Source organism: Staurois parvus, unplaced genomic scaffold (genome assembly GCF_062004578.1).
Source record: "Staurois parvus isolate SC_StPar_1 unplaced genomic scaffold, SC_StPar_1.0 ptg000025l, whole genome shotgun sequence".
Lineage (NCBI taxonomy): Eukaryota > Metazoa > Chordata > Amphibia > Anura > Ranidae > Staurois > Staurois parvus.
The window spans coordinates 29,715,981-29,729,516 of record NW_028317821.1 but is presented as its reverse complement, the minus strand read 5'-3'; the positions used below and the strand labels follow the sequence as shown (position 1 = coordinate 29,729,516).

Here is a 13,536-nt window from a genome sequence, read left to right as displayed (position 1 = left end):
TGGATGGTGTGTGAACAGTGTCAGTAGGGCAGTGGATGGTGTGTGGACAGTGTCAGTAGGGCAGTGGATGGTGTGTGGACAGTGTCAGTAGGGCAGTGGATGGTGTGTGGACAGTGTCAGTAGGGCAGTGGATGGTGTGTGGACAGTGTCAGTAGGGCAGTGGATGGTGTGTGGACAGTGTCAGTAGGGCAGTGGATGGTGTGTGGACAGTGTCAGTAGGGCAGTGGATGGTGTGTGGACAGTGTCAGTAGGGCAGTGGATGGTGTGTGGACAGTGTCAGTAGGGCAGTGGATGGTGTGTGGACAGTGTCAGTAGGGCAGTGGATGGTGTGTGGACAGTGTCAGTAGGGCAGTGGCTGGTGTGTGGACAGTGTCAGTAGGGCAGTGGCTGGTGTGTGGACAGTGTCAGTAGGGCAGTGGATGGTGTGTGGACAGTGTCAGTAGGGCAGTGGATGGTGTGTGGACAGTGTCAGTAGGGCAGTGGATGGTGTGTGGACAGTGTCAGTAGGGCAGTGGATGGTGTGTGGACAGTGTCAGTAGGGCAGTGGACAGTATCAGTACGGCACCGGACAGTATCAGTAGAGCAGTGGATGTATCAGTAGGGCAGAGGCTGGTGTCAATAGAGCAGTGGACGGTGTCAGCAGTGCAGTGGACTATGTCAGCAGGGCAGTGGACTGTGTCAAGTTTGGCAGTGGACTGTGTCAGTACAGCAGAGGATATATCAGTAGGGCAGTGGATGTTGTCAGTCAGAGCAGTGACAGGTGCCAGTAGGGAAGTGGATGGGGTCAGTCAATGGGGCAGTGGATGATGTCAGTAGAGCAGTGGATGTATCAGTAGGGCAGAGGTTGATGTCAGCAGGGCAGTGGATGGTGACAGTCAGTGGGGCAGTGGACGAAGTCATTAGGGCAGTGGGTGTATTAGTAGGGCAGAGGATGATGTCAGTCAGTAGAGCAGTGGACGGTGTCAGTAGGGCAGAGGCTGGTGTCAGTGGGGCAGTGGATGGTGTCAGTCAGTAAAGAAGTGGATGGTGTAAGTAGGACAGTGGATGGTGTCAGTAGGGCAGTGGATGGTGTCAGTAGGGCAGTGGATGGTGTCAGTAGGGCAGTGGATGGTGTCTGTACTTTTTATTTAGTATATATAAACCCCTGCGCTTATTGAGAAAATATGTGAATTTGAACAAAATGAAATAATAAAAAATGTAGATGCTCCAACTCAATCAATAGTGACTAGATATATCCATTGAATGCAATATACAAAATCAAATGCACACATTTGTGGATAAAACAGATCTGCAACCTATTGACAACTACTTTATTTCCCAGAATTCTGTATACAGGTGAAACTCAAAAAATTAGAATATCGTGCAAAAGTTCATTTATTTCAGTAATGCAACTTAAAAGGTGAAACTAATATATGAGATAGACTCATTACATGCAAAGCAGGAACTTTTGCATATTCTAATTTTTCAAGTTTCACCTGTATACAATGTGCAAGAATGTGTAATTGTGCAAAAATATATGAATGCAAAGTGCAGAAAATTATATAAATCAAAAAAATGTGTATGTGCACACATTTGTGAATCAAGCAGATCTCCTGCAACCTATTCACAGCTACTTCACATCACAAACTTCGATGTATATAGTGTGCAACAATATATAAACACAACTCTATACACACAATGTGCATAAATAAACACATATTTCAGAAAATATAAATCAAGAGTTCATAAATGTAAAAAGAAAATCGGATTTACTACAACCTATTCACAGCTACTTCAATTTTCACACTGCACCCCACTGCCCCCTAGCCAGAAAGCAATGCAGAGTGGCTGGCGTACTGAATCGCTCCGGCTGGTGTGCGATTTGACTGAGTGCAGGAGTGAATTTTCCCTTAACTGCATGCAAAATGAACTACATTTGTGATCTACAGTGGGTGTCAATAACAAGTTAATGACACCCCAAACGCAGGTTGCAAACGCAGTGCATTTGCTCACTTGCGATCGAATTGTACTTTTGTACCATGCGATCCGCTTGCAGTGTGGTTGCACTACTTTTCAAAATGTACGGGCTGAAATTGCACTACAGAGAACTGCATGTAAATGGCACAGACGCACAGCTCAGTCCTGTGCGATTCAGATGCGGGCATGGTGTGACTCTGCCCTCAAGGATGTGTTCACGATTACTGAGGTTTATTACATGAATAATGAATGAATGACTATTAATTAGTAATAATTGATCCTCTTTTGACATTAATAATAATAATTGATCATAATTAATAAATGATTTAAAACATGATTACAAAGGTAGATGGCCATAAGATCTGGTGCTGCCCCAGAGATCTTTGGCATGTTGCCCTTGAAATAATGGGTGCTCTGTTTCATAGACCTCTCTGGAGTACATGTACTATCCTGTCTGGGCAAAACAAGTCCATAGAGTTGTCAGTTCAGATATGCAATGGGGGTTATTTACTAAAACTGGACAGTGCAAAATCTGGTGCAGCTCTGCATAGAAACCAATCAGCTTCCAGGTTTTATTGTCAAAGCTTAATTGAACCAGCTGAAGTTAGAAGCTGATTGACTACCTTGCACAGCTGAACCAGATTCTGAGTGCTCCAGATTTTTAGTAAATCAACCCCCATTGTCTAGTGTACAGGCATATCTTAGAGCAGTTTTCAGGGATGTAAAAAAAATGCCTGTGTTCAGAGAGCAGCTTATCAGCGTAATCCACACTCATACACAAGTAAATATGTATAAAACGGACACATATGAGCGTACATTTATTTTAAAATTGCCAGAAGAATTTGCTTTTCTGGCCAGTAGAATGCAGTTACACTCAATACTATATGTGTACATTATTATTATACAGGATTTATATAGCGCCAACAGTTTGTGTATCGCTTTACAATATAAGGGAGACAGTACAGCAACAATACAGTTCAATACAGAAGGAATAGGAGGGCTCGGCTCCTGGAGCTTACAATCTAAAGGAAGGGGGAGGTGGTACAAAAGGTGATAGCTGCAGGGGATGGTCTGCTGGAGGTGACCCAAGTACAGTTCTTAGGTGGAGGTGGGGTAGGCCTCCCTGCATAAGTGACTTTTCAAAGATTGTCTAAAGGCAGACAGGGTGGGAGCTGACCGGACATACTAGGATAGAGAGTTCCAGAGGATGGGAGAGGCTCTGGAGAAGTCCTAGAGGCGAGCGTGGGAGGTGGTGATGAGGGAGCAAGAGAGCAAGATGTCTTGGGAGGAGCAGAGAGGACAATTTGGACAATATCTGCAGATGAGGTTGGTGATATACCTAGGGGCAGTGTTGTGAATGGCTTTGTATGTTGTGGTTAGTATTTTTAATTTTAAATGTTGGGCTAGTGGAAGCCAGTGAAGGGATTGGCAGAGAAGGGCAGCGGTGGCTGATAGGTTAGTAAGATGTATGAATCTAGCAGCGGCATTCATAATAGACTGAAGGGGGGATAACCTGTGTAAAGGTAGACCAGTGAGGAGGAAGTTGCAGTAATCGAGGCGGGATAAAACCAAGGCATGGGTAAGTTGTTTTGTGGTGTCGTTAGTCAGGAAAGGGCGAATTCTGAAAATGTTGTAGAGGTTAAGGCGGCAGAATTTAGCCAGTGATTGGATGTGAGGCCTGAAGGGGAGGTCAGAGTCTAGGATTACGCCTAGCACCCTGGCATGTGGGGAGGGACCAATGGTTGTGCTGTTGATCCTAATGGTATATAGTCATGAGTGGGGGATCGGGGAGGAGGAAATATTACAAGCTCAGTTTTAGAAAGAGTTTGAGGAAGTGATGTAACATCCATACTGATATGTCGCTCAAAAGATTTGAGATACGTGAGGAAATCGAGGGGGTGAGCTGGGGAATAGAGAGATAGATCTGGGTGTCGTCAGCGTAGAGGTGGTATTGGAAGCCATGAGAGGTTACATATGTACATAAACACATGTACATACATACTTGGTTCTGGCAGAAAAAAATCGGGCATATGTAGGGCATAAATTCATACGCCCGTGTGCATGAGGGTACTTTCACACAGTACTTATTTATGAATATCAGACATGCTCGTAAAAATATTTCATCGTTCCTTGGGGTGTGTCATATGCATGTATGGACGTATCGGCATATGTGCATACATGCATAAAATACTGTCCTGCAATGCAAATTTTTGTAAAAAAAAAATTTTACTGATCTAAATGCAGCACAAGTTTACTCATAAACAATAGGCTGCATTTAAATCAGTAAAAAAAAACATGGCATTTTTAGGTATTTGTGTGCAAGAGCCCTTTCATTCACATTGGTGCATAGGGCCCTTCAATGCAAAAACGAGCGTATTTCTGTGACTGGAAGTCACAGGTGTTGCATACAAATCAATGGCAGGCTGCAGCTGTATGCTGAAAACCGCAGCCACAGACATATAGGGATGCATGAACTGTCTGCATCCAGAGGGCACATCTGTTCCTTTATACATGTAAATCAGAGGTGCTCAACCTTTTAAAGAGAGAGGGCCACTTAAGTGATTTGGTAACCTGTCTTGGGGCCAAAATTAAATTAAATGCTACAGAATTTTTTTATTTTGAATAGCATAATGAACATTTTCCTCCTGCAGCTGCTGAATGCTAGTGGGAGGGGAGGAGAAGCCAGTTTTCATTGGTTGCAGGAGGAAAATGGAGGGTATTGGTTCCTGTTTATACCACCCCTCCTGTCCAAGTTTCAAACACAATGTGACAGGGAGGATGCAAGGGCCCCCTGGAGAATGGTCTGGGGTCACCATTGCGACTTCTGGCGCTACACTAGTGGTTGAGGGGGGGTTTGGAAAACACGTCTCAACTATGGGTTGTACCCCCCCTCAAAACCGCAAAAGTAAACGAGCCCTTACTGTCCAGAACCCCCTATAAGGCTGCTTTCACAGTGATGCACTGCGGTTTACCCACACCATGAGTGCAGCACAGTGCTCCTGCGGGTTAGCTTCCATTTGCCATAGACGTCTATTATATCTTGGGGTATGGTGCACTAAAACCCCCGTATTAAAGAGTTTTGGTGCACTTTCTGAAAATGCACCAAACTTGCAGGATATACTAGAAGTGTGCTTCCCAGGTTAAGGTCGAGGGCCACATCAGAGGGCGCCGAGGGCCACAGGTTGAGCACACCTGTCTTACATAAAGCAATTGGTTTAAACTGTGCCACACCAGTAGTTCATAAGGGACATGGGACAACCTTCATCAATCTTGCAATAGTCACCAGTTACCCAAATAGCAATTTCTGACCAGTTCAGATGCATGATCAATCTTAAAGTAGAACTCTAGAGGTGTTTTGGTTTTGATTGAATGTGAAAAATCTCTGATTTTCATTTCTGTCTGTTTCCCTGCTGTGGAGAATTTCCCTCTTTTACTGTATTGATGACAGGGAAGGGGGGATGCAAATCTCTTCAGTCAAGGGTGCTCAACCTGTGGTCCTTTAGGTGTTGCAGAACTACATGATCCATGAGGCATTGCAAGGCTGAGAGTTATAAGCATGACTCCCAAAGAGAGAGGCATGATGGGACTTGTAGTTCCACAACATCTATAGGGCCACAGGTTAAGCACCCATGTCTTAAGTGGTGGCACTGCAACAAGAACATGTTAGTCAAGTTCCACTTTAACAAAACTACTGACTACCACTGAACAACTAAATAATTAGTAAAACTATATTCAATTAACCTTTAGTTCTGCGTTCTGCCTGGAGTTCACATGTGAATCATACAACAGAACAGGGTTGCTGGGCTGACTCAGGCACTGCTTTGTTTTTCTGATCCTATCGCAAAACTCCGCTCCTGGAGATGGCATTGTTCATAAATAAACGTGTGGATTATAGTCCAGATCTGTTCTATTACAGGCCATTACACAACAGGACAAAAAATGATCTAGTACAAATTTAACGCTGACTATTTATGCAGATCTAATATAGAGTATATTTACTGAGCATTATGTATTTGCTTTTGTTATCAGGATATATGCTCATTGTTTTTCAATAGTGGAAATATGAAATAACAAAGCATTTCCCTTTATAGTGTGTATCTGTAAAAGTCACTTCTGATAAGTTTTTCTGACTCCAGGAGAAAAAAGGTGACATGGGAGGGACCTTCAGCAAACACCCTGTGATTGACAGCTTCAGCTCTGTTCCTGTGAGCTGTGTGAAGGAGGGCATATCCCTCCAATCAGCTCTCAGAGCTCTCCTCACTGAGCTCTGCAGTGTTTAACCAGTTCCCGCCCGGCCTATAGTAAAATTATGGGCGAACGGGACTTTTGTTGATCCGGGTGGACGTCATATGATGTCCTCCCGGATCGCCGTCATGCTGCGGTGAGATCTGTCAGCGACTGTGTCCAATCACAGCAGGCCACATAACAATTGTAAACAATGGATTGCTTCCTTTCATGCTATCCATTGTATACAATTGTGTTGCTAGCTGTGATTGTTCACAGTGATCACAAAGTACAGACTGAGTGAATCACAGCCCATCTGTGTCACATGATTAGCTGTGGCCAATCAAAGCTAATCACAACAAAACAAACTGAATGAATGAATGAATTGATTTCAATAACATGCTTGCTTATAGCAATGAAATTCCTTGCTATAAGCAATAATAATGTGTTATAAAAAAATACTGATCACTTCTTACTATGATAACATTATATTACTCTGGACACAGTGTGTTATAAATATAAAAAAAGAGAAAAAAATTGAAAAACAAAATATGTATTTTTTTTAGTACTGTCACCGCTCAGTCTACCAAACCAGGTATATGACGACGATGTACTGCGCTGTTGACAGTATGTAAAAAAAATTTCCTGATTTTCCAAACAATTATGCCAAAAAATGACAACTTCAAAAACTCAGCATGCTTCTTACTAAATACCTCAGACTGTCTACTTTCCAAAAAGGGGTCATTTGGGGGATATCTGTACCGTTCTGACATTTCAAATATACACCATAGTTTGTGGACTCTATAACTTTCCTACACACTAAATAATATGCGCTGATTTTGGTTATTTTCAGAAAAAAAATTTAACAGAATACATTTTGGCCTGAATGTATGAAAAACAATTATTTAGTAGCAAAATTTTATAACAGAAACGAAGAAAAACTTTTTTTTTTTTTTTCAAACGTTTGTCTTTTTTCATTTATTTAGCAAAAAATTAAAAACCCAGTGGTGATTAAATACTACCAAAAGAAAGCTCAGTTGTGTGAACAAAATTATAAAAATTCAGTTTGAGTACAGTGTTGCATGATTGCGCAATTGTCATTCAAAGTGTGACAGTACTGAAAACTGGCATGGGCAGGAAGGGGACAAAAGTCCCTGGTATTGAAGTGGTTAATTTCAGCTCTCCACCCCATCTTCAGAAAGCACAGACAAGTTCTATAAATTCTGCAGTTTGAACAGATGTAGAGTAGAGAAGATGGCAGATAAAGGTGTACAACTATATAGGAGGGTTTGTTTCATTTATGTGTATCACCAGAGGCCAGTCACTTTACTGGGTATATGGAAGTGTTAACGACCACTTTAAATATGTTTGGGACTGTTTCACATTACTTACTGATTGAGCTTTCCACCTTCTCCTTCATTGAATAGATGGATACTTTCTCTGCTGCATCACTGCTTCTTTTCCATATATTCTTAAGGAGTAGGGGATATCGGGTCAGCCGATGTAGTGGAGCCACCAGCAAATCAGTGAGATGAAGTCGTTTACACTGCTCCTGTTGCTCACACCACTGTAAAAGACATTATCACACTTAGATATAGACAGAATATTGATTTTGAAGCAGTTTTCAGTACAGAGAGTGATGCTCTCACCCAACTCCCTTCACATCAAACCTTGTATATGCACCTCTATAATGCTGGAATCTGGGGTTTCTGCTCCAGAATCTTTTTTTTTTTTTTTCCAAAAAAGTATTTTATTGAAATATGAAAGGCATATCAAGTCATATACAGATACGGATCACAGTCCGCGCATAGACATCTTGCATGTTCTCCCGTAATGCAGACGGGTCATAAGATGTTTGTTTAAAGTGCGATTCACCCCGAGGCAAAATATCATAATATAACAAATGAATAATACAAACCAGTAGATATAATGATTATAGTAGGTAAACTAGATAAGTATAATGGACAATGATTGAATCTACTTTTAATCTCTTGCCATCTAGAGGTTGTGTGCTGAGAGTGAGCTCCCTTTGTACTTGCAGCACACTGACCAAGCTATCACCAACAACTCATGGTCTGGGTCTCTTATTGGAAGCCAGTTGATCAAGCTCCTGATTATGTGACTTTTGTTTATAGTGCAAAAAATAAAAACACCCAGTGGTGATTAAATACTACCAAAAGAAAGCTCTATTTGTGTGAAAAAAATGATAAAAATTTCATATGGGTACAGTGTTGCATGACTGCACAATTGTCATTCAAAGTGTGACAGCGCTGAAAGCTGAAAATTGGCCTGGCCACGAAGGGGGTAAAAGTGCCTGGTAGGCAAGTGGTTAAATTCATGATATTAATTAAAAAGTTGAATATAATACATTTATAATTTTTTTTAATCTTTTTAAAAACTGTCCATTTCAGTTTTCAACCAAATTCATACTGAATTTTCATTTCAGTGCACTACTAGTTTGTAGAAGCAGTCTGCATGCCTAGGTGCTTGATTTTATACACATGTGGCCACAGAGGTGATTGGAACACCTGAATCCAATGATTTGGAGGGGTGTCCCAACTTGGGATGATATGTACAGTCGTACTAACACATGTGAAAGTTGCAAAACTGTACTTGGGCACGAAGATTTGTTTTGACCTCGGTTAATTATACTGTATACCAACAGGGGGTAGCAATACTGGCTATCATTGCATACATGCTGGGCTTCAAGTTAGGCACCCAACCCAGGGAAAATCTATTGCCAGCTCTAAATACCCGAATCAACTACAGGTTGCTTAACCTGTAATTGGATTTCCTATCAGAAACGGTTTGCAACTTTACCATCTGCCATTACAGGGACAATCTACAACTACAAGCTTCTATAAGATCAGATAAGTAAACATTAAAGACGGGAATTGTATGTATAGTGAAAATGATCAATACTTTTTCTTTGATGCCGGATTGTTATCACTTATGGAAACTAGAGCAAAGAAACTAGCTGGATTTCATCTTCACTTTTCAAGAAAAATTATATATAGCAGTCACCCCACTGACTGCTTTAAAACTAGGCAACACACTACATATCAAAAGGCTGGTCACTTGACCAGTACAAGACAGATCTTCAATCCATTTCATTAAATTGTCTGCATTTCAGTGTAATCTCCTCCTCAGCCTTAAGCCTAGTACACACGGGTTGAATGTCAGGAGGCATCGTCTGGTTCAATAGAAACTGGCTGACATTCGGCCTGTGTGTACGCCAGCTGGTCCATCAGAAGCTGGTTGTTTGGCCAGCTTCTGTTGAAGGGGCATGACCGAAAAAAGGTCTGCTGATCGGAGCCCGCTGGGTTGAACGAAAAAAACTAGTAGAGTGTACAAGGCTGCTAAAAGGAGGAATAAAACCTGTGCTAATTATGGCAAACATTACATGGCGGTCAGCATACAAATGTCTAGCAGTTACGTTATGTGCTATAGAAAGAAATAATTTACTTTCATATATGTGCCAAAATCTTCTCTTTGCTTCAGAGTCTCTAGATAGATGACAGCAGATGTGTAATTGAGGCAGTAGATCTGATGACTTAAGCAGAGATTATCCTTGAAGTACTGCAAAATCAAATTAAAAATCTAGCATTAAGTCAAAATCACCAACATGAGTATCTATCTTATTGCAGGCTGTGCTTTATGAATGCACAACGTGCACTGTACACTAAGTCACAAAACAAAAATACTGTAATAGCAAGAATGCATTAGTTTTATTATGTTTTGCTGTAAAACCTGACATGACAGCGGATTACAACGGTTTATAGCCTTGACTGATTTCACCCAAATATGCATCAATCTGACAGTGTACAGAGTAAAATTATTGCAACGGGTACTCTTAGCATCATCTGGGAAAATTTCAGATATTTCCTTTGATAACAATGCAGAGAAAAGCTGTAGCATTTTAGTAACTACCAATTTTTAGAATTAAAAAAAAAAGTGATAATGTGTATTTAGGGTTTTTTTGACTCTTTAGTTTGGTTTTGTTTAATTGGTAATTGAACAATTTAAAGAAAAACAAAGAGTGAACACAATTATATGAAAAACATATCATTTCTTCTTTGAACATCAGCTAGCTACTCATGTATGAAAGTTTTTTGGTCAGCTTACTAGGGATACCTTTTTCTCATCCAACATGCACCCAAATTATTAAGTACTTTTTGGATAATCCCCTAGTAATCTGTGAACCAGCTGTATCACCCTTACCCTATAGAAAATACAGCCCACTTCATCAATATTTTTGATTCTGGTGTCATTTCCTTTAGTCGCTGTTACATGATGAACAGTCCAGTTGCTGTGCTTAAATGCCAAAATTTATGTATTTTAAAATTGCACCGTATATACACTGTATAACGCCTTGTGTACAAAGGCATTTGTCTGCTTATTAATTTAAAGTAGGCATAAAATCAAGCACAGCTTGACGACCAGAATATAAATCCTAATCACCTGAGAAGTTACAGCTGGGTATACACTAGTAACTACTAATTTGACATTTTTTTGTTGTAAGAACATTTGTTCGTTTTTCTAATCTTTAGCGGGTCAAATTGACATTCTCTTTCAACTGCAGTGATGAGAAAATTCAAAGGAGCTGGATGAAATTTTTTTCTTGAATGTAATTTCAAAACAGTGTATATGGTTTTCATTTGGTAAAATCCAATCATTCCAAAAACCGAATGTCAAAAGCAAATGAAAACTTTAACTACTTTCGAACAACATTCAAATGTACTGAAGCTTCCCAAGAATTTTTACTCAAATTTTCATTTACAATTCTATGTATTTGTTATCATGCTTCATCATCTTTATGTACTTCTATGTCTTGGTTATTATTATTATACAGGGTTTATATAGTGCCAACAATTTGCACAGTGTTTTACAAAATAAAGGCAGACAGTATAATCATAAATCAATACAGGAGGAATCAGAGGGCCCTGCTCATTACAATCTTAAAAGGGAGGATCAAGTGATAGAAAATGTAGTATCACTTGGGGGTGAGTAATTGTGAAAATAACAGTTCAGTTGTTAGGTAGAGGTAGGATAGGCTTCTCTAAAGAGAAGGGATTTCAGGGATTGCCTAAAGGTGGATAGAGTAGGAGATAGTCGGATAGGCTGGGGTAAGGAGTTCCAGAAGTTGGGAGTGGCTCTGGAGAAGCCCTGAAAGCAAGCTTTGGAGGAGTTGACAAAAAATGGAGAGCAGGATGTATTGGGAGGAGCAAAGAGAATGGTTCGGTTGGTATTTTGAGACAAAGTTAGTGAAGTAACTGGGGCAGAGTTTTGGATGGATTTTGGATTTCTAAGTTGTTAGTATTTTGAAATGTTTTCATTGGTTGAGTGGAAACCAATGGAGGGATTGGCAGAGAGGGGTGTCAGACACTGAACGGTTAGTAAAGTGGATGAGTCTGGCAGCAGCATTCTGATGGAATGAAGTAGGGATGGCTTATGTAAAGGTAAGCCAGTGAAGAGGGAGTTGCAATAGTCAAGCCTAGTTGAGAAATAACCAGAGACTAAATAAGATGCGTTGCTGAGGCTGTAAGAAAAGGAAAGTTTAGAGTCCAAGGAAATATTATGAGCTCAGGTTTGATATAATCAGTTTGAGGAAGTGGTGTGACATCCATACTGATAAGTCTGTTAGTAAATTAGTGATGCATGAGGAGACTAATGGGATGAGCTGAAGGTTTGAAAGATAGCCTTTCACAGCTTCCAGTGCTATTTCTACATGGATGACACCCAAACCTATCAGCTGACCCTGGGGAAAGGTGCAGATTGTGAATAAGAGAGGCCCAAGGACAGAACCCTGGGAGAACCCAGCAGAAAAGGAAAGAGGAGAGGAGGTAGACTTGTGACACAAAGGCGCAGATTAACATTACTGCAATGTGACTTTGATACAATTTACAGTTCGATTATGTGATGCAACTTTTCATATAAGTCGCACTATAAATCGCAGGTAGAACAGGAACCTTTTCCAAAATTGCACCATTGTGAGCTGCATTGATTAGAATGGGCACAATTGAAAACAATGAAATTTCCCTTATCATGTGATTCTATGTGACTCAAGTCGCATCAGAAGTTGCACTAGTGTGAACCAGGCCTGAAGCAACAATTAGATAGGTAAAGTGAGAACCAAGGAACAGTACAGTCACAGTGACCAAGGAAATGGATTTTGAGGAGGAGGGGGTGGTCAACTGTATCAAAGGCAGCAGAGAGGTCCAAGAGTAAGAGTACAGAATATAGACCATGGGTTTTAGCTGTCGTTCTTGAGTTTTAGGAGAGCAGTTTCCCTGGAATGTTGCAGGTGAAATCCAGACTGAAGGGTGTTAAGGAGGTTATTCACAGTGAGGTGGTAGATCAAACGGTTGTAGACTATATGTTCAAGGGGTTTGTAGATAAAAGGGGGCAAGGAGTTAAGAAATTAAGTTTGGTGGGGTCTAGAGCAGGCTTTTTAAGTATGGGGATGACCAGTGTCTGTTTTATTGGGTTTAGGAAGCTAGGACCCCCCGGTAGAGAGGGAGAGATTAACAATGTGAGTTAAAGAGTGTAGGATAGATCAAGAAGGTGACTTTAATATTTGCGATTGAACGGGGTCTAGGGGACAGGTGGTTTGGCATTAGAAAAAAGTTTTGAGACCTCCTCTTTAGTAGCAGGGCCCAACGAGGGAAGTATTGAGTGTGTTATGAGACTGACCTTTGGTAGCAAATCTGCCAGTGATAATGATAAAGATTTTGTTAATCCCAGTTCCCTGCTTTCAATCGTATTAAAGAGGCTGCTGGCAAAGTTTAAGCTCTCCTAGAGAAAAAAAAATAATGAACATACCTTAATTAGGGGTGCTCAGTAAATGTACAAAATGCAGCATCCCAACATCCAATCATAGTAGCTGAAATCTTGTTTGATCATGTGGGGTACTATACATTGCAGAGCATACTTTCCCTTTACAACAGGTTACTTAATAAAACGATTTGTAAGTTTTTCCCTTTTAACACAAGAATGCAAATGATAATTATAGGATTTGCTTAACCATTTTATATTTATAATTCAAATATTTCCAAGACCAGAAGATATACAGGAAATCTCTAAATTTGAATTTTGTTTAAATCATCCAAGGAAGGCTGCACACAGATGACGTTGCTCTAATAATAGTAATTTTACCAGATTGGACTAGACCAGACCTGAGCCTCTGATATATTTCCATTGGGCTGAATGGTAGAGTAGCATCTATGATTAAGTGCAGTAGGGGTGAACATATAAGAGAGGACCACCAGCGAACCAGTTTGGTAAAATTAAACATTAACCACTTCAATGCTGGGTACTTTCACCCCTTACTTCATGCAATACTGTACTCATATGAAA

At 40.6% G+C, this 13,536-nt stretch overlaps 1 protein-coding gene across 5 annotated transcripts in view; it reads right to left on the bottom strand.

The window, feature by feature from the left end:
• Window positions 1-13,536, bottom strand: part of PLEKHG7 (pleckstrin homology and RhoGEF domain containing G7) — a 138,771-nt gene that overhangs the window by 23,607 nt on the left and 101,628 nt on the right. For all 5 annotated transcript variants that reach the window (XM_089652657.1, XM_089652640.1, XM_089652631.1 and 2 more), the window contains 3 exons: window positions 12,874-12,975; window positions 9,646-9,759; window positions 7,573-7,747 (listed from right to left, as the gene is read on the bottom strand). In XM_089652657.1, coding sequence (XP_089508783.1) covers window positions 7,573-7,747; window positions 9,646-9,759; window positions 12,874-12,975 — 391 coding nt within the window. The remainder of the gene's footprint in view (window positions 1-7,572; window positions 7,748-9,645; window positions 9,760-12,873; window positions 12,976-13,536) is intronic.